Below are 20,218 nucleotides of genomic sequence, written 5' to 3'. Positions count from 1 at the left end.
ATGTCAAAATGTTACTTGTAGTTATATATGCCATAGCAGGGAAAAACCCCTATTGGCTTCTTACTGTATGAATGTACATAAGAATAAATAAAGTGTAAAGTGTAAAGTATTAGTTTGAGCTTAACTTTTATGATTCTAATTGAATTGACACAATTTGTAAATACAATACTGGGCTGTTTTGCTCAGCAAGATTAACTTACCGTATGTATAACTCTGAACCCAATGAAAAAATAAGAATTTGAATACTGTATAGGTTTTCACAAGCATTATAAAGTAAAGATTTCTACAGATAAATTATTTTCTTATAGGTTAAAGATGCTTTGGGTCACCCTATGCCAATTCCACAATTATGTTGAGCTGGAATACTTACCGGTGTACACTCCAAACGAAGAGGAGAAAATGGATGCGAAGCTCTTTGCTAATAATGTTCGGCAAGTAATGGCTGAGTAAGTACTGTATCTCTTGCCAGTATTTTCAAGTTTCACTTGTTAGAGGTAAGTAATCTTGAGAAGCAAGTTTTGTTCTGTTTGAATAGGAATTAAGTTTTGTTTATTTGCTTTAAGACCTCGTTTACCATCATATTGAGAATAAAGTAAAGTCATTGTAGTTTCCATGGCTTTTCATTCATCTGGATTTATTATTATTATTATTATTATTATTATTATTACTTGCTAAACTGCAACCCTAGTTGGAAAAGCAGGATGCTATAAGCCCAGTGGCCCCAACAGAGAAAATAACCCAGTGAGGAAAGGAAAAAAAGTTAAAGTAAAATATTTTAAGAACAGTTATTATGATTAACTACTTATATTATTCTATTTTATATTGACAACAAATTACTGTGTATGCATTATACATAAAAGCTTGTAGGCCAGTAATCTGTGTTAATCCAACTTTTAATTTGTTTTCTACCCAAAGTGAAACTTGAGCCCCCAACATAAAATTAGCACAATGTTAGTGGCAAAGGAGAAATGGTCATCCATAAATCTAATTTACCTGAACTGAAAGTATATAATCTGAGAAAGAATTGTTGATTAATGTAGCTAGTTAAAACGAAGCTTTATAAACCCTTGCCAATGTATGTTTGAGTAGAAAAAAGTATTTTAGAAAGGATTCATAGGAGGATTTAATTTCTCAACCTGTGATGATAGACAGAAATGTAAGTTTTCCAAAAATCTATTTTGTTCCTATGAGAAATTGAAGAATTCTAATGGTAAAATTTGGAAAATCTTTAGTGTAGAAGTTAACCCTTTTACCCCCAAGCTATTTGGAACTTTTCAACCCTTAACCCCTAGGGGTTTTTTTTTCAAGCACATTTTGCAATATATTTTTTTTAGATTGCTCTAACAGCCTTAATTTCCGTCCTAGAGATGTCAGATTGGTCTCATTATTTTGTAAAATGCCTGAAGTTTCTTATAAAGTTATCAAAAATATGCAATAAAAAATGTAAATAGCAGTTTTTTGCAAGGACGTACCGGTACTTCCATGGGGGTAAAGGGATGAGTTTTGTGAAACGTACCAGTACGTCCATTGGGGATAAAAGGGTTAAGATTTTTCAAAAGGAATGTACTGTGGTAGGAATAGGGAAGGTTTGGTGCATTATTTAAATTATACTTTGATTCGTTGCAAACAAAAAAGGACCGTTTTTGGAAAATCTGTTGGTTGATACAGTAAGAACATGTTTTGATTTGTTAAAAGGGAATAAGGATCTATGGGACATTCTGTCAAATTACCGAAGGATTATTAATTCTGCCAGGCTTTAGATGATAGGATAGTAGAGGGAAGTATTTGAGAATCTAGTAAATAGATGGTAACATATGAGAGTGCAATTAATTTTAACAGCTAATAATTAGTTATAAGTAGCGTAGTACAGTTTTTAGTAGAAGTTTCAAGAAATTACTGTAACTTTATTTTCGGGGGAATTCTGTAATATGTCTCGTTAGGTATAGCCAATAGCTTGGCGATCTTACATGGTGAAATATATTTGAATGGTTTAGAATTTTCATGTAAGCATCACTCTATTCAAAACTTAACTTTGTTTCATTTGTTTTTTCAGTGCCTTAGGAGTGCCAGTTGCCGATTACACTTACGACGATTGTCGGCTGATGCAAAAGGCGAAACTCAAGAATTTGCCGTATCAGACTGGTCTCATAGAATTCCAAAAGCTGCGACATCGTCTTGGGTATGTTGTAAGGGATGAGATTGTGATATAATTTTCCTTGTCTATCTGTCTATCTATCTACCATGGCACTTCCCAATTTTGGGGGTAGTCGACATAAAAATAGAATAAAAGAGGATTTTCTTTATCTCGGTTCCTCCCTGCCTTACGAGGGATTCAGTTACGTTTGGTTGGTACTGCTATGGTGCCACAGTTCACCCTCCCCCATTATCCACCGCAAATGCTGACTTTTCTACTGCCGCTACCTCAGCGGTCACCAGGGCGAGGAGGAAGCGGGCCTATTGGAACTGCGTCACAATCGCTCGCCATTCATTTCCTATTTTCTTTGTTAAATAAGGAAAGCTAGGTTTATTGATAAGGCAAGGAAATTTGAGGCTTCATCAAAATTAACAAGTACAGTAACAGGAATTCTTAGAAATGAGTTAGAGGTAGCTAAGCATATTTTCTTTAAGAAAAAACTACCTGTCATAGTCCTTGCATATGAGTCTTTCTGGTGATTTGAAATTTCACTATAGGCGTTGGAGTACGGTATTGTACGCATGCAGTGATGCATATTGATGGTAACCTCTGGGAGGGTGGAAGTACAGATAATACGATCTTCAGACAAATGGATGGTTGATTATAGCCTTGGAGTCCAGGCTTCCTAAAATTCTTAAGGGCAGAACATGCAAGATGGTGAATGTGAAAATGTACGATTAGTTGTGAAAGGTAGATATTTTAGAACGTGATAATGGGGAGATTATGATGATGCTTTGAAAAGCATACTAAAAAACTTAAAAAGTTAAAACTAAATGCAAAAATGAAATTTAGGTTCATGAGAAGCTTGAGTATTTGTGAAACTCCTTTGAAGAAATAAACTCGTAAACCATTTCAAATTAGATTGCAGGCTAATTTTATATATGTATTTGTGGAATTGTATTTTTATTGTATAAACCTCTAAACTTTGGGCTTTGGAATACAGATAGGGTACATATAATACAGTGTTTAGCCTTTACGGGTGGTCAAAAGACAATAATAGAACAGTCTGTTAATTTTCCTTCTTGAATGACTTATGGTGCTTTAATCCATATTTAAAAGTGCAGAAAATTGGTCTTGTTTTGTGCTCTCTTACTTTTGAATATTATTGTTATCATCTGATTATCTATAGTTTATAAATCAATGCACCTTTGAGAAATACCTGTGTACAATTAATAGAGTCTATACACATAATGAAGTAAAAATATGTAAATTAATTTGAAAATTTTAAGTAGCACATGATTGTTTACACTTTGTGCAAAATGAAGCCGAGTACCTAAGTGCTTTTATTCTTTCACACTAAATGGGTGTTATGAGAATAGATATTATAATTGTAAATTGTGTTTGGAACCCATTTAAGAATTTATGAAAACATAATCTTTACAAGAATATCAGCAAGTCATTTATTGCTTTGTTTTGTTTAAATATTACCTAGTTACGTGTTAAACTTATCTGTACTGTACTTAAATTAAGTGTTCTTATTTCTCAAAGGCTATCTACATTTCTTTTTATTTTCAAACTGAAAAATCATAATTGTTTGTAAGGTTCTCTTGCCTTATATTTCATGGTAGCATTTCATATTTCATTTCAGGCTAAATTTAAAGAATGTTGAGGAGGAACTCCTGAGTCAATATGCTGACATTGCAATCAGCAACGGCCAGATTACTCTTAAAGACTTTGCCAAGTATCTTGGTATTCCCGAGTCTGAGCCCGCATTGATCGATCTTTTCAAATTATATGATAAGGTAAGAACAGGGAAGTATTCTTCCATTAAACTAACTTGAAACCTTTTGGGTTTTGAGGGATAACCTAAGTCTTTAAGGTCGTGTCTGTTCAGCTCTTTGTTTCGTTTAAGGGGTGCGACTCATGACCCCTGCTTGGAATTTTAGAGATTCAGATTATTAAACTTTTGGATAGAACATCCATATTTCATATTTCAAATTTTTTTTTTAATGAAAACAGTTTCTTTTATTGTTAAAACGGCCTTTTTTTATATTCATGCAAGCTCGTCCGGACCTTTACTTTTCTGACCAGGGTACCTATTCATTTACTTTTTCTTCAAGAATTCGATGAAAACATATTTGTTAGTATCTCGTATTCTCTATCACTATAATTTTTACAAATTCTTTAGTAGAATATCAGTTCTCATCTTTTCTTAAGGGTATCGTAAATAAACGTTTGTTGCACGTTTCTCTAAATTATGTTCATCGTATTTCATTGTCTGCTAGTTTATATTTAGAGCATAGAAATTTCTTGAATGGTTTTTAAATGTAAAAGAAAATGGAGAAACATAAAAGTAGTGGGAGTTTGAAGCAACAAGAAAGTAACATTGTTGTGGTGGCCGATGTGGTAACGTCTGACTGGTGAATGCCAGACTGGGGTTAGAGTCCTGCTCAAACTCGTTAGTTTCTGTGGTTGCTGCAACCTCGCCATCTTTGTGAGTTAAGGATAGGGGGTTTTGGGGGAGCCTATAGGTTTATTTGCAGTGTCATCAGCAGCCATTGCCTGGCCCTCCTTGATCCCAGCTTGAGTGGAGAGGGAGCTTGGGTGCTGATTATATGTATATATGGTCAGTCTCTAGGGCATTGTCGTTCTTGATAGGGCAATGTTACTGTCCCTTGCCCTGCCATTCATGAGTGGCCTTTAAATGGTGCTGAGTCGCACCCCTTAATGTTTTAAGTTTGTTCCGTGGATAGTCATTCTATTGTAGCGTTCAATAAAAATATATAGTTACTATATTCATATATTGATGGCTATTTTCTCTATGAATACAGTATGTACTGAAAGTTCTCTTTAGGTTTGCAAAATTATCTCTACTGATGCTTCACAGTGTGTCAATGTTTTTAAGGTACCTTATGACGAAGGTTATTGTTCTTTTAGAGAAAGGCTGATGAAAATCTCATGAGTATTATTTCTGAAATCCATGGGTTGTTATGATGATAATAGTAATATTATGATAATGATAATAACAATGATTATGTACGTGAATCTTACCTCTGATTAGAACACATTATTAAGTGGAAGTGTCAAGTTGATTTCAAAATAAAACAAAAAAATTTTTCAACACCCCGCCAGTGTACAGTACCCTCCTTTAAAACTACCGTAAAAGCGCTCGCAGTTGTTGAGAAAAGAGCAACAACCAGGGCAGGTCCTGATAGGCCACTCCGAATAAGCATGTAAAGAACGTTGCATATTTAACGGCAAATGATTCATGCCATCACAACACTCTTTGTGTAGTTTTTGATCTTGCTTCTTGTAGTGTATTTAAAAAATTTCTTTTTAGACATCCGAGTAATATTTTCATGGTTTGTCCATTCTATGCTATTCAGGTATATCTATTACATCATGAAGCAAACAATACCAAAGACTTCTGTTGTCATAAGGTGATGTTATCAACACAGAGATAGTCCTTACTGGGTTAGCTCAACCTTCTAACATACTTACTTTACTTTGATGGCTGCTTTTCCAGTCCCATACAGCAGGGAAACCCCACTCTCTACAGGACCTCCACTGTTGTTTTACTTTGTTCGTTCAGTGTATTTAACGTTTCATATCACGTATTGTTCATTTACTGTTAAATCGTCACTGTCAAAAGACTCATGAAATAAGAAAGTCTTCAGTTTCCTCTTGAAAGCCTTAATGTCTTCAATCATTTGAATGTTTTGTGGAAGCTTATTATATAGTGCTATAAGACAATTATGCACTCACATGAGCCAAGAGACAAAGATGAAGGTTGGATAGAACTTCTCCAGTATAAGGTGGGGAATCAGGGAAATTGTAATAACTGCCACGCATATAAGACTTTATTAATCTGAATTAAATAAACATACGATATCTGAACAACTGTTTGGATTGGTTTGGATGACTTAAACCCTTCCATTTTATTAAGCGCCTCAACTTACACTCCTATTACGTGAATTTAAGATTTGCAGAGATCTTTATGCTTCCAAAGTCTTTTGTCATTACAAAATACACGAAGGTAACAAAGGGATAGAGGACATTCAGAGCCTTGGCCAAACGAAGAGAGGAAGGAACAACCAAACCCAAGTGAAACAAGTATACTTAATATTTAAAGCAATCTCCAATAATTAGCTATATTCATACCTGTATAGTGTAGAATTTCTAAACCATAGAAATGTTATTCACAGATGTTTGAAAAAACATAAAAAAAATCTCTAAAAACAGAGGCTGAAATAATCAACGGGTAATAAATATAATGGCAACAAGAACTTGAATCTGTAGTATTCTTTACTTTCTTTCTTTTGGGGAAGCCTATCCAGCCAGTCACTCTTTTCTCAGGGAGTCACACTTTTCTCAGCAGCTTGGGATATTTTGCTGGCCGATTTAGCCACCTGATTTAAAGGAGGGAGGATGCAACGACATGGGAATTGGAAAATTTTCTTTGTTTTACTTAAAGGTGTTCAATTTTGCACTTCCATTTGATAGTCATGGAAACCATTGCTTTTCATGCTTCTGCGTCCCTCACCCGTATGATCAAAAGAAGAGATCAGATATTGTATTTATATGCAGTCAAGCTTAGTACTGTACACACACAATTACATAACTCGTGCAACTGGATAAAGGAGATTTGATGAGTATGCACCTTTAGCCAAAAAACATCTCTACCAGTAATTACTGTACTGTATAACGTGAAGTATGAATTTTCCTAGAAACTAATGGATATGTATGTCATCTTTGGATGGCAATTTAATGTTTGAAATATACATTATCGTAGTTTTGTTGTTTACCATTCAGTTAAATAGAAAATCTATAGGACTTGTAGATAAAATATTTTGGCGCACTCAGAAGAAATCATAATCTTCTGTGAATGTGTTTTTGTGATCCATACCTAGCATCAGAATATTTTTTTCAGGACAACTCAGGAACCATAGATTTTCGAGAGTACTTGATGGGCTATTGCCAGTACTCCCAGCCAGCTAATACCGAAGACACGCTGAAACTGGCCTTCAAGCTGTTCGATAGAGGCGGAAAGGGCCGCATTCTCCTCGATGACCTCATCAAGGCGTTAAAAGCCTCGCTAGATATGACATCTGAAGAAACGACGAGAATATTCAAGCAAGCAGATCAGGACAACAAAGGATATATCACATTTGGTAGGTACAATATGCGGTTTGATTTCCCTTACAATGATAAACTCAAATACTGTATCTCTCTCCCTCTCTCTCTCTCTCTCTCTCTCTCTCTCTCTCTCTCTCTCTCTCTCTCTCTCTCTCTGGTTGTGTGTGTTTGTGTGCTTTGAGATCTTGCAGTGTCTTCAGAATAATTTACGGGAATCTTTTACAGATATCGCATAGATTACCTTGATTTTTTTTTTCTCTCTCTCTCTCTCTCTCTCTCTCTCTCTCTCTCTCTCTCTTTCTCTCTCTCTCTCTCCTCTCTCTTTCTCTCTCTCTCTCTCTCTCTCTCTCTCTCTCTCTCTCTCTCTCTCTCTCTCTCTCTCTCTCTCTTTCTCTCTCTCTCTCTCTTTCTCTCTCTCTCTCTCTCTCTCTCTCTCTCTCTCTCTCTCTCTCTCTCTCTCTCTCTCTCTCTCTCTCTCTCTCTCTCTCTCTCCCCTAATTGATTTCTTAAATTATTCCTTTTAACCAAAAACTATTCTCTTTCTCTCTCTCTCTCTCTCTCTCTCTCTCTCTCTCTCTCTCTCTCTCTCTCTCTCTCTCTCTCTCTCTCTCTCTCTCTCTCCTGTTTTTGATACATTTCTTGATTTATTCAAGTACCACTAATAAAAGTATCCTTACAGAGGATTTTGAAGCTCACGCAAAGAGGAAGCCAGAGTATGCCAAGATTTTCTTGACATACCAAGAAAGCATCAAGAACGGCACCAGATCTCGTTTAGCTCACCAAGCGCCCGTAGGCAAGGAGAAAGCGGAGTAGAGGTGCTGCCGTCATTACTGCAGTGGTGCACGTGCTATGCTCATTATCGAGAGAAGTTAAAAGGCATAATGAGGTGTAGTGTTACCCAGGAAATATGCAAAGCAGTGATAAAGGCAGTAGTTAATCTTCATTGTTATTGGATGATTTTGTTATCAATATAAGCTTGAATGTAGAAAATTGAAAGGGAAATCCATGAACTCTTTTATTTTTTGTATCTGCTTCTGGAGAGGTACATATGAATATCTTTCCAAATTGTAAATTTGTAGATATTTTTCACCGTGGAAGTCTCCTTTTTGTAGGTAGTGATTTTACCTCAGTTGTTTTAAGATTGACACAGCCTTGATTAAGGATGCTTTTTTTCTCCAGATACTGGATGCCGCCATATATATCAAAGATAACTACTTTGTTGTTATTGTTCTTCAAGTAAAATTTTAGCGATTGATGTGGAAGGACCACCTGCGACAATAATAGTTTGTTTTAATAAGGGGCTAAGTTCTATCAAAACCCTCTGGGTAACTTTCTCTTTTTAAACGTTGAATCCCATATCATGTAGACACGAGCTCATAAGGCCAAATGATTTGGCCATTTGGAGAGTCGAGATTTTTTATGCTAGGAACTACAATCAACCAGGTTTATTCTTTTGGTTTATTTGTGTTCAAAGAATGTAATGTCCTCTTCGGTATCGATACTGTACTTGGATTTAACAGTATATTTTTATCTTATAGATATATGCTTGTTTAAATTTCAGGAAGGATTAAAAGATGAACAATCTAAGGAAATATAATACAGAAGTCAGGAGTGGAAATTTTACAGAGATGAAATAGAATGTTAGCTTTATGATTTCTGTTAGAGTAATCCCCAAATTAGCTGTTGACAACATTATGTAAGACACTGCACAATGAGGAAGGTTGTGTGTGCTTTTTATTCCTTTTTATTTTTAAAAACTTGGCGAATTCATCTTCAAAACTTATTCCTTATGATGACGTTTTACGTTTTTATTTTTACTAAAGTCGAGTTTTAATTTCACTTCAACAAATTCAGGTGAGCACTTTTGCCTTCTGACTTTTTTCACTTGGTAGGATATAAGTTTTTTCAATCTATAAAAGAGAGATGACGTAAAGCATAATTTGTCTAGAGCCAGTAAAGGTGTTATTGATGTTAACTAGATTGAGGTAATATCAGCTATAGTGAAAGTAACTGTTAAACATAAACTTTTCTTTATTGATGACTACATTAGATGAAGGAAAACGTTGCTATTTTTGACAGATCATAATTACAGTACGATAATACAGAGGCAATTAAACAGATCTAGGGGTAGTTCCATGGATAAAAATGTTGGGCTAATGGACCATTTTTATGGTTTTTCGTGAAATGTGATAGTGACAAGTTTACAGCATGTAAATTAACCATACTGTAATACATTTCGGCAAATAAAGTTCTTTGATTGACATTTTGGAATTCCACTTATTGTTTGCTATAGCAGCATGAAAGCCCTTATTGCATAAAGATTTTTATCCATGGATTTTACCAGATATAACATGAAGCTTGCATAATGTAATGACTGACTACTGTATGATTAATTAGCTTATTAATAGGGCATCAGAGCTACGCTGGTAATGAACAGGATGCAGTTAGAGTAAGAATGAGATCTACGTGTGTTGGATTCTTGATATTACATTTGAGGACTGTTGTGGTTATTGAAAGTAAAAGATCTTTTTGTAGGAAACTTAATGCTCCTGACATTAAATATCAAACCTCACTTTCTCATCAGCTAGATATCTAACCTAAGATTCATTTCAATTTTCTATAGACAATATTCCCTGGAAAAAACCTTATGCTAAGTTTTTCTTACTTTAAACTTCTTTATACAGCTTGATAGAGTATACTGTAATGAAAATTTTTTTTCAGTTTACAGTCCTACTAAAATGCAATATTCTTATTGATTATTGTAAGCATATTTATTTTGTCATTTTTGAAAAAAAATTCCACATTCAATGTCATGTGGTTATAGCCTTTATAAGGCATTTTGTGTTTATTGTCAAATACCATTCAAATTTGAATGTAGTGTCTTAGGGGTTCAGACTAGCTGTAAGCCAACATAGCTAAATAATACTTGTTATTGCTGAAAGTATTTTGCCGATGTAACCTGTAATTAGTTAGTTTTAGAAATAAGCTAAAAGTTTACAGGTCAGCCAGAGGGCCAATTGTTAATGCATAATGATGCCTTTAGAATGATTTCCTTCTATATATATATATATTAGCATACTTTAAAAGTATACAGAATTGCTTTAGGCAGTGAATCAAATATTCTTACAAGCTCTCTTCACTATGCTGTACTATTGTAGCTCAGGAAACCATTCTAGGTTAGAAAATGAATTTACATTACTTTAGTACTCCATTGCAAGAAAGGATTCAACGTTCTTTAAATCTAGAAAAATGCAGCAAATTTTCCGTTTTTAGACACGAGTGTTTTAGTCCAGTTCAGGTGCCAAATTATAACAGATTGCTGTGATTTAATGCTTTATACTGTAAAGACACAGTAATCTATCATTTATTTCTTCATAATCATCCTTATAGTGGTAAAAGTATTAGGCAGGGGGGCAACTAGATTTCAAGTGTTGATAAAACACACATGGATTATGGTAAGTCTTACAATAGATAGTGTAGGAATTAATAGAGTCATACACTACTGTATATCATTAGAAGGTACTTTCCCCATTAATGGTACGATATAGAAAGGCCATTCTTATGCTCACTTGAACTATTTTAAAAGAGTTCTTCTGCTTTTTAATATACCAATCATAGAAGATGATCTATTGTTGCGGTTTTTTTAGATAGATAGCTGTGATATGAAAAGAACATAAAAACCCCCATGAAGACTATCTTAGGCATATAAAACCTACATAGTTTCCTCTGTTATAAAAATAATTGCCACCCAACTATAATAGTCTTCTTCCTCTTTCTCTGCATCTTTTCTCACTTTTATGTGGGGTTGATGTTTCTGACCAGCTTTCTCCATCTACCTCTGTCCCACACTTCATCACCAGTTAATCCCTTTGATCAAAGGTCATCCTTGATACAGTCCATCCACCTTCGCTTTGGTCTCCCTCTCCTTCTTGTTCCCTGTATCTCCATTTCCATCACCCTCCTCCCAATATACTGTTCATCTCTTCCCATGATATGACCATACCACCTCTGTCTACTTTCTTGGATCTTATCTGATAGTTTTCTAACTCCTGTGGTACCCCTAATTACTTCATTCCGTATCTTATCTCTTCTTGTCACTCCACACATCCATCTCAACATTCTCATCTCTGCCACATCCAGTTTCTTCTCTTCTGTCTTCTTTTTTACCCACATCTCCGCTCCATACATCATTGCTGGTCTCACAACGGTCCTGTTGTACTTTACCTTTCAGCCTCTAAAATAGCCAACTAAAATAGTAATTTGTCAAAAAAAGAAAAAAACACGAGTAGTGATAATTTAAAGATTGCTGGCAACACACTGACTAATAAATTAATTAGGCTTAAATGGTGTTTCTGACTTTGGAAAATGTAAAAAAAAAGGAAACCAAGTTATATTGGCTTTTTATGTCCCCGTGGAATCAAAAGTATTTATCATATTACTACTTGCCAGCACTTTGAAAAGCTTTCAGACATGTGGTTTTCCCTTGTTTAAGATCTTAAATTTTCTCTAAAATGTTATGTAAAGTTCGTTTACTTATTGTGAATTCTACTGAATATAGATTTTATATTGTCTTGCCAGTGGTATGGTATTGAGCGTATCCCAGAATTAATGCGTCATTGAAGTGGGTTTGATCTGTTGATTGGTTTTACAAATCAGTAGTTGTTTTTTAATTAGGAGTCATGTCTTTGAACTGCAGTATTTTCTTATGCATAATAATCGCCGTCAACATCATTATCCTTCTCATCTGATATCAACAACTTCCATTTTCAATTTCTTATTTCTTAATAGACACTTTGACATATGCTAGTGCTCTCACTGAATTTTGGGTTTAATGCAATGTTACTAAAGACTATTACTGTTATTTTTATATTTTTAACTTATTTTTCATCTAAATGAGATACAGTATTGGTAAAAATTATTGTTCTATGATGATGTCTATCATTGAAGTGGACATGTATATTTATTTTTTTCTTAATTTTCTAGAATGAAGTCAATAGGAGAATAAATGTGAAACATTTTTTTCTTTAATTAGGAAACATTGATTTTAAAGAAGATGACCATATCAGTTTACTTGATATTTTCACCCAATAGGATAGACTTTAATTATTTGAAAAGTGTTTTTTGTAAGATGTATTATATACCTCTGGGTATGCTAGATAAGTATTTACTTATCACCGTGTGTCATATTCTAGTGACTACTTTTGAGGTCTAATACAATGTATGAAATGGTTTACCAATTTTGTGTTTTTTAGAATCTGTTAGACAGAATGATTTGAAAAAAAAAAAAACGATAAGTTCGTGATTTTTTTATTTTATTGCGACATTCTCATTTTAAACATAATTGATTGTTATTTTACTGAAAGGTTTTATAGTTGAGAATTTTTATTTTCATATTCGAGAATAATTTATGGAATATGATGTGATTTTAGTGTGGAATCATTCTGTTCACCGCACTCATGTTCCTAAAAGTTTTATTTAGGTATTAAAGGTATTGATACTGTATTGAAAAGCATCTTGCATCTCTTACACCCTACATGATTGATTGATTGATTGATTTAGAATTCTCTGGCATCCCGACATCGGAGGTCATTGACGCCGACCACACCCTACATGAAGTGGATTCACATTATGCTCTCTCTACAATTCTGCAGAAGTAAATCTATTTGATTCGGTCAATCTATCCAACTTTTAACTGACATTGTTATTTCTGTACATCTCGTGTGACTTGTGTTTTGTTGTGAATAAAACTAATGTTGATAGATTTTTGTCGTTATTTTTACGCTTTTGCTTTTTATTTTCTCTCGACAAGAAAAGGTAATGACTTCCCTGATAAATCCGAGGTAAACCTTTTTCCCCTTTTTCTTGTTTGCTTATGTTATCATTGATATGAATGGTTGATAGGGTGAACTCAGCGGCTAATTTTATCATTTTGAGTGTAATTCTTGCTACTGTACTGTATTTTTGACATTTTAAGTAAATTTTCAATGATTTAATTTTATGTATTCATTGCCCTCTTTTTTTTTTTATAGTAGTTAGTTTTAAAAAAAATATTTTATAGTAATTAACTCCTCATTAGCAAATAATTTTTATTTATTATGTAATTTTTTTTATGTAATTGAAGTAGATAATTTATAACTTTATATACACTTTTCTGAAGTGAAAATTGTAAGTTTTTTAAACGATAGAATATTTAGTCCTTGAAATGTGTTTAAATAGGTATTTGGATTTTTTATGTAATCTATGTAATTTTTTATGTAATTTTTTATGTAATTAGATAATTTATAGCTTTTATATACATTTTTCGGGAGTTGAAAATTGTAAATTTTGAAAGGGTAGATTATTCTCTAGCCCTTGAAATGTGTATAAATAGGTCTGGGATTTTTTGGGTTAGTTTTATGCTAAATCTTAGTCTTTTCAGATTAAAGTGACCAAATACTCTTTAGTGTGTAGCATGGAACCAATTTCTTAACATTTGAGAGAGAGAGAGAGAGAGAGAGAGAGAGAGAGAGAGAGAGAGGGGTATGATTTCAATCTTCCACATCTCTTAAAATACATTCTTCTTAGAGAGAGAGAGAGAGAGAGAGGGGGGGGGGGGGTATGATTTCAATCTTCCACATCTCTTAAAATACATTCTTCTTAGAGAGAGAGGAGAGAGGGGGGGTATGATTTCCAATCTTCCACATCTCTTAAAATACATTCTTCTTAGAGAGAGAGAGAGAGAGGGGGGGGGGTATGATTTCAATCTTCCACATCTTTTAAAATACATTCTTCTTAGAGAGAGAGAGAAAGAGGGGGGGTATGATTTTAAATCTTCCACATCTCTTAAAATACATTCTTCTTAGAGAGAGAGAGAGAGAGAGAGAGAGAGAGAGAGAGAGGGGGGTATGATTTCAATCTTCCACATCTCTTAAAATACATTCTTCTTAGAGAGAGAGAGAGAGAGAGAGAGAGAGAGAGAGGGGGGTATGATTTCAATCTTCCACATCTCTTAAAATACATTCTTCTTAGAGAGAGAGAGAGAGGGGGGGGGTATGATTTCAATCTTCCACATCTCTCACAATACATTCTTCTTTTAGCAACTATTGAACAGATGTTGATTATTGTTGTAGTTTTATCCAAGTTGAAGGTTTTAGTAAATTCATAAATTTTTATTTTATTTTATTTTAAATTCATAAATTTTTATTTTATTTTATTTTAGTTCAGAAATTCTAATGGAGAAATACAGGAATCTGAGATATTGCTAGCTGCCAGAATTTGAAAATTGATATAAATCTTAATGATCCTTTAGTTTGGTTTTCAACAGCTGTACATTATCATCATCATCATCATCTCCTCCTATGCTTATCAACGCGAAGGGCCTCGGTTAGATTTCGCCAGTCTTCTCTATCTTGAACTTTTAAATCAATGCTTCTCCACTAATCATCTCCTACTTCACGTTTCATAGTTCTCAGCCATGTAGGCCTGGGTCTTCCAACTCTTCTAGCCCAGTTAAATGTTTGGTGAACTAATCTCTCTTGGGGAGAGTGAAGATCATGCCCAAACCATCTCCCTCTACCCCTCACCATCATCTCATCCACATATGGCACTCAAGTAATCTCTTATAGTTTCAATTCTAATACTGTCCTGCTATTTACCTCCCAATATTTTTCAGAGGGCTTTATTATTATTATTATTATTATTATTATTATTATTATTATTATTATTATTATTATTATTTCTAATATCGTCACCCTCATAAACTAACTGCCTAAGTAATTTTCTCCACTTGTTGGAAAATCAAGAAAATACCTTCTCATTTCCTAATTATTTATATCATTGTCTTGAGTTTCAATTCACAAATTCTTAACGGAAGAATTTGTGAATTAGAATTTGTTAATTGAAGCTCAACACAATGATATAAAGAATTAGGAAATGAGAAGGTTTATTTCATTTCCCAACAAGTGGAGAAAATGACTTAGGCAGTTAGTTTATGAGGGTGACGATATGTATTTGTCACTTTAATTAAAAGTAAAAACTCTCTTGTTCATACCATACCTATCTCATCATATAAAGCCTTTAACTCATTATCTGAATGTCCCCAGAAATATATGCTCTGAAGTTTGAGGAGGAGGATGATGGTACAGTATAATAGCCGAGTTAGATTGTTTGTGCATGAACATCAAAGAGTCATTAGCAGATACAGTATTAACTGTCCTTCTAAATATTGTGCGTGCCTAATACAATCATCGGTGTGAGAACATCTGCAGCCTTGCTTTGTCAGGTTAGATTCTAATTATTTTTTAAGTTATACTTTTCTTTTCATGAACAGTGAATGATTATTAAGAGATACAGGAATTGATTTGCCAACTTCATGCGAGCACAGTGTATTTCAGGTGTGATAAGGAAGATCCTTATAACGTTTTTCATTAACAGCGAAGGATTATTAAGTGATACTAAAGCCCTGTCCACACTGTCGTGCATGCTGGATGGGAAATCAATGATACCAGACCTAAATAGGTAGTGAGATCGAGGGTTGATGATGACAAAGTGTTGCCAGATTCCTGCCTGTGGTTTTCCCGCTTTTGATGTCATCAACTCTCATTCTCACTACCTATTGTGGTCTGGTATCACTGTTTGCCTATCCAGCATGCACGATAGTGTGACCAGGGCTTTACAGGAACTGTCTTGCCAGCGCACTGCGAGTACCGGGTATTCCAGCCATGATTAGGATTTTGCCTTTATTCACCGAATCTCCTTATTGCTTGACCTACTTGTAGTTCAACATTAATGATACCATATTATCATTATAATTATTACTATTAAAGTACTAGCTAAGCTACAACCCTAGGGGGAAAAGCAAGATGCTATAAGCCCAAGGGCTCCAATAAGGAAAAAGAGCCTAGTGAGGAAAGGAAATAAGGAAATAAATAAATGATATGAGAAATAATGAACAATTTAAATAAAAATATTGTAAAAACAGTAACATCAAAACAAATATTTCATATATAAACAATAAAAAGACTTCTGTCAGCCTATTCAACATAAAGACATTTGCTGCAAGTTTGAACTTTTGAAGTTCTGCCGATTCAACTACCCGATTAGGAAGGTCATTCCACAACTTTGTTATAGCTTGAGTAAAACTTCTAGAATACTGTGCAATATTGAGCCTCATGATGGAGAAGACCTGGCTATTAGAATTGGCTGCATACCTTGTATTACGAACATGATGGAATTGTTCGGGAAGGTATGAATGTAAAGGATGGTTGGAATTATGGAAAAATTTATGTAACATGCATAAAACAATTTTTATCTATGAAAGATAATGAAATACGAATCAAGGCCAGAATAGATATTTAAGACGCTCAGACTTGACTCACGATGAGGATTTAAAATCTGTAGATAAACTTTTAAATCTTCTCTACCCAAATCATTAAATCTTAAAACGCTTGAACTGCTATCCCCCTTCGCTGTACTGTAATCTTGTAATTGCGAAGTTCAATAAAAGAATCAAGAAATAAGTATTAGAAGACTATATAGTTACAGTGACTTTTTCTTAAATGATAATAAATACTGCATTTGTCTCTTGAGAGAGCTAATAGTCTCATGCTTCTCATTGAATAATGAAGGACAGTAAAATGTTTACATTGATTCATACTAATTTACAAAGAGCTATATATAGATGCCTAATCATTATGGAAAACGCATATCAAATAACATAAGAAAAATTATCCATACTGCAATTTGTACTTGTTATTCTAATTCTCAACCAGTGTAGGATTTCCCACCTGGTTGCTTGACAAAGGGACTAGAAGAGTTGGAAGCCCCTGGCCTACAAGGCTAAGGACTATGAGGCACGAAGTAGATGATGAATGGAAAAGTATTGAATCAAAAGCTCAAGATAAAGATGATTGGCGAAATCTAACCGAGGCCCTTTGGGTCAATAGGCGTAGGAGGAGATGATGATGATGACGATTCTTGATGAAAATTGTTACATCTCTTTGTTGAACGATGCGTCATTTGGTTTTTTTTGCCTGATTTGGTGGTCATTATTATTAAGAATTTCACCATAGATGTATGTTTGTCAGTGACTAAAAAAAGTATAAAATCCTTTAAAGTTATTTTCCTCACAGGGAGTAGCGCAATCATTGCACTTTTTACGGTTCACTGCATATATTACTTAGTTTTATGAAGTTTCTTTAACCCCTAACTACACCTTTTTGTCGTTCTACTTTACCTCGGTTTCCACTCCTTGATGTCAAACCTCGTCTAACTTTCACTTCGTAATTCCAACTGCTGGGTTTTCCTTCCAATTGCCATTATGTAAAGACAGTTATTATTATTATTATTATTATTATTATTATTATTATTATTATTAAATGCTAAGCTACAACCCAAAGGATGCTACAAGCCCAAGGACTCCAACAGGGAAAATAGAGCTCGGTGAGGAAAGGAAACAAGGAAAAATAGAATATTTTAATAACAGAGACAACATTAAAATAAATATTTCCTACATAAACTATAAAAACAAAAAAGAGGAAGAGAAATTAGAGAGAATAGTGTGCCCGAGTGTACCCTCAAGCAAGAGAACTCTAACCCAAGACAGTGGAAGACCATGGTACAGAGGCTATGGCACTACCCAAGACTATAGAACAGGGGTTTGATTTTGGAGTGACCTTCTCGTAGAAGAGCTACTTACCATTGCTAAAGAGTCTCTTCTACCCTTACCAAGAGGAAAGTAGCTACTGAACAATTACAGTGTAGTAGTTAACCCCTTGGGTGAAGAATTGTTTAGTAATCTCAGTGTTGTCAGGTGTATGAGGACAGAGGAGAATCTATAAAGAATAGACCAGACAATTCGGTGTCTGTGTAGGCAAAGGGAAAGAACCGTAACCAGAGAAAAGGATCCAATGTAGTACTGTCTGGCCAGTCAAAGGACCCCTTAACTCTTTAGCAGTAGTATCTCAACGGGTAGCTGGTGCCCTGGCCAACCTACTGTTATGTATGAGAAAGTCATTGTATCAACTGTGATGTATGAATCGGATTTGTGGGGAATGAAAGTAACAGAGCGACAGAACTTGAATGTGTTCGAGATAAAGTGTCTGAGGAGTATGGCTGGTGTGTCTCGATTAGATAAGGTTAAGAACGAAGTAGTGAGGGTGAGAACGGGTGTAAGAAATAATTTAGCAGCTAGAATGGATATGAATGTGTTGAAGTGGTTTGGCCATGTAGAGAGAATGGAAAATAACTATCTGTTGAAGAGGGTGATGAATGCAAATACAATACAAAACAGGTAATCCCAGCTACATGATTAGATGGAAGCAAGTAAGAAAGAAGTGATCAGTAATGTAACAAAGTTTGTATTGGAATCAGCACAAGGGATATGTGGAAAAGTTTCTAAACAAGATCAAGGAAGACTATCTAAAAACACCAAAAATCCAATAAAGTAAAGATTGGAACTGAGGGTAAAATCCAAGTTGAAATCAGAGTTGAAGTAGAATTAGCAGAACTATCCAAAATAACAAACAAACTAAAAACCCAAAACAATGAACAAACTAAAAAGCAAAGACATTCGTAAACACAATCAGACCAAAGTTAAGGAAACACCAAAGAAAGAAAGAAGCATAAAGTTAATGAAAAGAAGACTATTTACTTTAAAGGGTGGAAATAGAAATATCAACAAGAGAGATGGAGTGAGGAAAATTGCAGAGGATTTCTATACAATGCTATATAATAGTAATATACTAACTTTGTCAATAGAAATAAAGAAACACCTGAGTCAGTACCAAATGTAATGGTAAGAAAAGTAAAGGAAGCATTAAAAGTCATGAAAAGAGGCAAAGTTGCAGGAGAAGATGGCCTAAAAATTGATTTCATAATGGTAAAACTTGCTTAACTTAAAGCCCTGTCCACACGATCAAGCATGCCCGACGGGCAAACAGTGATACCAGACCACAATAGTTAGTAAGAATGAGGGTTAATGACGTCAGAAGCGGGAAAACCACAGACAGGGATCTGTCATCATACAGTGTTGCCAGATCCCTGCCTTTAGTTTTCCCGCTTCTGACGTCATCAACCCTCATTTTCACTAACTATTGTGGCCTGGTATCACTGTTTGCCCATAGGGCTTGCTCTTAATACACTGTCCACAAGAATTCTCAATACCTACAGCTTTGAACCGGAGGCATGAAAGACCTGAAAAATTACCTACCAATAGGTTTACTCAGTAATGTATAAAATATTTAGAGATCATATTCTGAATAAAAAGACAACTAGACTTTAATCAACCAAGGGATCAGGAAGGCTTTATATGCAGATATTCAACAACCGACCATGTCCATGTAATTAACCAGCTAATGGAAAAAATCAACAGTGTCGGTGTGTGACAAACCACTGTGTCTTATCCTTCCCCTTAGTTGATGAGACTTGGTAAAGTCTCTTGGGAGTGCAGATATCTATGGTTATCTTCGGATACGTCCCTGATTATACTGTACACGATATCTTCGGATAGTCATTCCGTGGGTTAGAACCCTGTGATACCTGACGGTAATTCTCTTGTATTATCACTCGCAGAAATATTATACAGTAGGAAGCTGCCGAAAGGAACTTCCATCAGAACGACATGGCTTGAGCCCAAAAATAGATTTTTCCTACGTCAAAATCGGTTTTATAGGCTATGAGAAAGCTTTTGATTCTGTCAAAACTTTAGCAGTAATGAAAGCCTTTCAAAGACAAAGAATCAATGAATCTTATGTTAGAACACAAAGATATCTATACAGGAAGTACATCAATCCTAAAACTACATGAAGATAGTGAAAAAATCAAAATTGATAATAAATTGAACAGACCCTCTCTCTCTCCTATATCATTCACAGCATGCCTAGAAGTTGCTATAAATTTATATCGGGAAAGTAGGAACTAATATTAATGGGGAATACCTTAACAACTTAAGATTTACAGTTGACATCATTC

General features: G+C 34.6%; 2 protein-coding genes across 4 annotated transcripts in view; both read left to right on the top strand.

The window, feature by feature from the left end:
• LPCAT (lysophosphatidylcholine acyltransferase) overlaps positions 1-13,031 on the top strand; it is a 107,299-nt gene extending 94,268 nt beyond the window's left edge. For all 3 annotated transcript variants that reach the window (XM_068355014.1, XM_068355022.1, XM_068355027.1), the window contains 5 exons: positions 309-446; positions 2,054-2,179; positions 3,783-3,936; positions 7,065-7,305; positions 7,950-13,031. In XM_068355014.1, the coding sequence (XP_068211115.1) occupies positions 309-446; positions 2,054-2,179; positions 3,783-3,936; positions 7,065-7,305; positions 7,950-8,083 (793 nt within the window). In that variant the 3' untranslated portion in view covers positions 8,084-13,031. The remainder of the gene's footprint in view (positions 1-308; positions 447-2,053; positions 2,180-3,782; positions 3,937-7,064; positions 7,306-7,949) is intronic.
• Positions 13,032-18,246: 5,215 nt separating this feature from the next.
• Positions 18,247-19,142, top strand: LOC137616287 (uncharacterized). Its single transcript, XM_068345928.1, has 2 exons — positions 18,247-18,539; positions 19,007-19,142. Exons 1-2 carry the CDS (start codon positions 18,247-18,249, stop codon positions 19,140-19,142), a joined length of 429 nt encoding a protein of 142 aa, XP_068202029.1.
• The last annotated feature ends 1,076 nt before the right edge of the window (positions 19,143-20,218 follow it).

Source organism: Palaemon carinicauda, chromosome 2 (genome assembly GCF_036898095.1).
Source record: "Palaemon carinicauda isolate YSFRI2023 chromosome 2, ASM3689809v2, whole genome shotgun sequence".
NCBI lineage: Eukaryota > Metazoa > Arthropoda > Malacostraca > Decapoda > Palaemonidae > Palaemon > Palaemon carinicauda.
Note: the sequence above shows the minus strand (reverse complement) of the source record. Positions and strands in the feature narration are given on the sequence as shown.